At 40.2% G+C, this 1,315-nt stretch overlaps 1 protein-coding gene across 1 annotated transcript; it reads left to right on the top strand.

The window, feature by feature from the left end:
• Nucleotides 1-7: 7 nt before the first annotated feature.
• On the top strand, nt 8-1,018 carry LOC113408728 (trace amine-associated receptor 4-like). The gene has a single exon (XM_026662117.1). It carries the CDS (start codon nt 80-82, stop codon nt 1,016-1,018), a length of 939 nt encoding a protein of 312 aa, XP_026517902.1. The 5' UTR covers nt 8-79.
• The last annotated feature ends 297 nt before the right edge of the window (nt 1,019-1,315 follow it).

Here is a 1,315-nt window from a genome sequence, read left to right as displayed (position 1 = left end):
ACAGAATGTGCAGTATTGCTTTGACTTTGTTAACAATTCATGTCCTAGAAATGTAAGGTCTACAATCAGTCTTTGGGCAATGTACATCTTCATGGTGGGAGCAATAGTGCTCACATTGGGTGGGAATATGCTTGTGATCATTTCCATCGCTCATTTCAAACAGCTTCACTCTCCAACCAACTTCCTGATCTGCTCCATGGCAACTACTGACTTTTTGTTTAGTTTCATGGTTATGCCCTACAGTATGATCAGGTCTATTGAGTCATGCTGGTATTTTGGAGACCTCTTCTGCAAACTCCATACTTGCTGTGATATAATGCTCTGTACCACCTCTATTTTCCATCTATGTTTTATCTCTGTTGACCGTTACTACGCGGTATGTGACCCACTGCATTATGTCACCAAAATAACTATCCCTGTGATAGTATTATTTTTATTAATTAGCTGGTCTGTCCCATTCTTATTGGCTTTTGGCCTAGTTTTCTCAGAGTTGAATATTGATGGCATTGAAGTATATGTGGCTTCCATTGACTGCAGTGGTTTCTGTGCCTTCATACTTAACAAGCTCTGGGGAGTGATGGCTTCTCTTATAGCCTTCTTTTTCCCAGGCACAGTGATGGTGGGGATCTATGTCCACATATTTACTGTGGCAAGAAAACATGCTAGACAAATTGCTAAAATCCCCATTGCAATAAAATGTGTCTCTGCAATGAAAAACAAAATGTCCACAAAAAAAGAGAACAAAGCAACTAAGACTTTAAGTATAGTCATGGGGGTATTTGTTTTTTGTTGGCTGCCTTTCTTTATTCTTACGATATCTGAACCTTTTATTAACTTCTCAACACCTGAAGACTTGTACAATGCCTTCCTCTGGCTGGGATACTTCAATTCTACTTGTAATCCAATCATTTATGGTTTATTTTATTCTTGGTTTCGCAAAGCATTTAAAATGATTGTGACTGGTACAATCTTCAGACCAGAATCCTCTACTCTTACTTTATTTCCCACAAATACTTAGTTAGCCAGGTAGGGCTTTTATGAATGGATTAGCATTAATAGATGCATATGCTATTTCTGGAGATCTTTTAGAATAGGTCACATAAGGCCCTATATATTGACAACATTTACAAGAATCTGCACATGCTTTTTGGAGAAACAGTTACGTGCTGGCTGCAGCTTCCCACAGCTCCCATTGGCCGGGAACGGTGAACCACTGCCATGGGGAGCTGTAGGGGGCTGTGCCTGCAGATGGTCAACATCCTCAAAATGTCTCGCAAAATGTCTCATGGTCCACAATCAGCTTACCCTGTTGGGC

Source organism: Terrapene carolina, unplaced genomic scaffold (genome assembly GCF_002925995.2).
Source record: "Terrapene carolina triunguis isolate 2854851 unplaced genomic scaffold, T_m_triunguis-2.0 Scaffold23032, whole genome shotgun sequence".
Lineage (NCBI taxonomy): Eukaryota > Metazoa > Chordata > Testudines > Emydidae > Terrapene > Terrapene triunguis.
The sequence above is the reverse complement of the archived record's forward strand: the minus strand, read 5'-3'. Positions and strand labels throughout refer to the sequence as shown.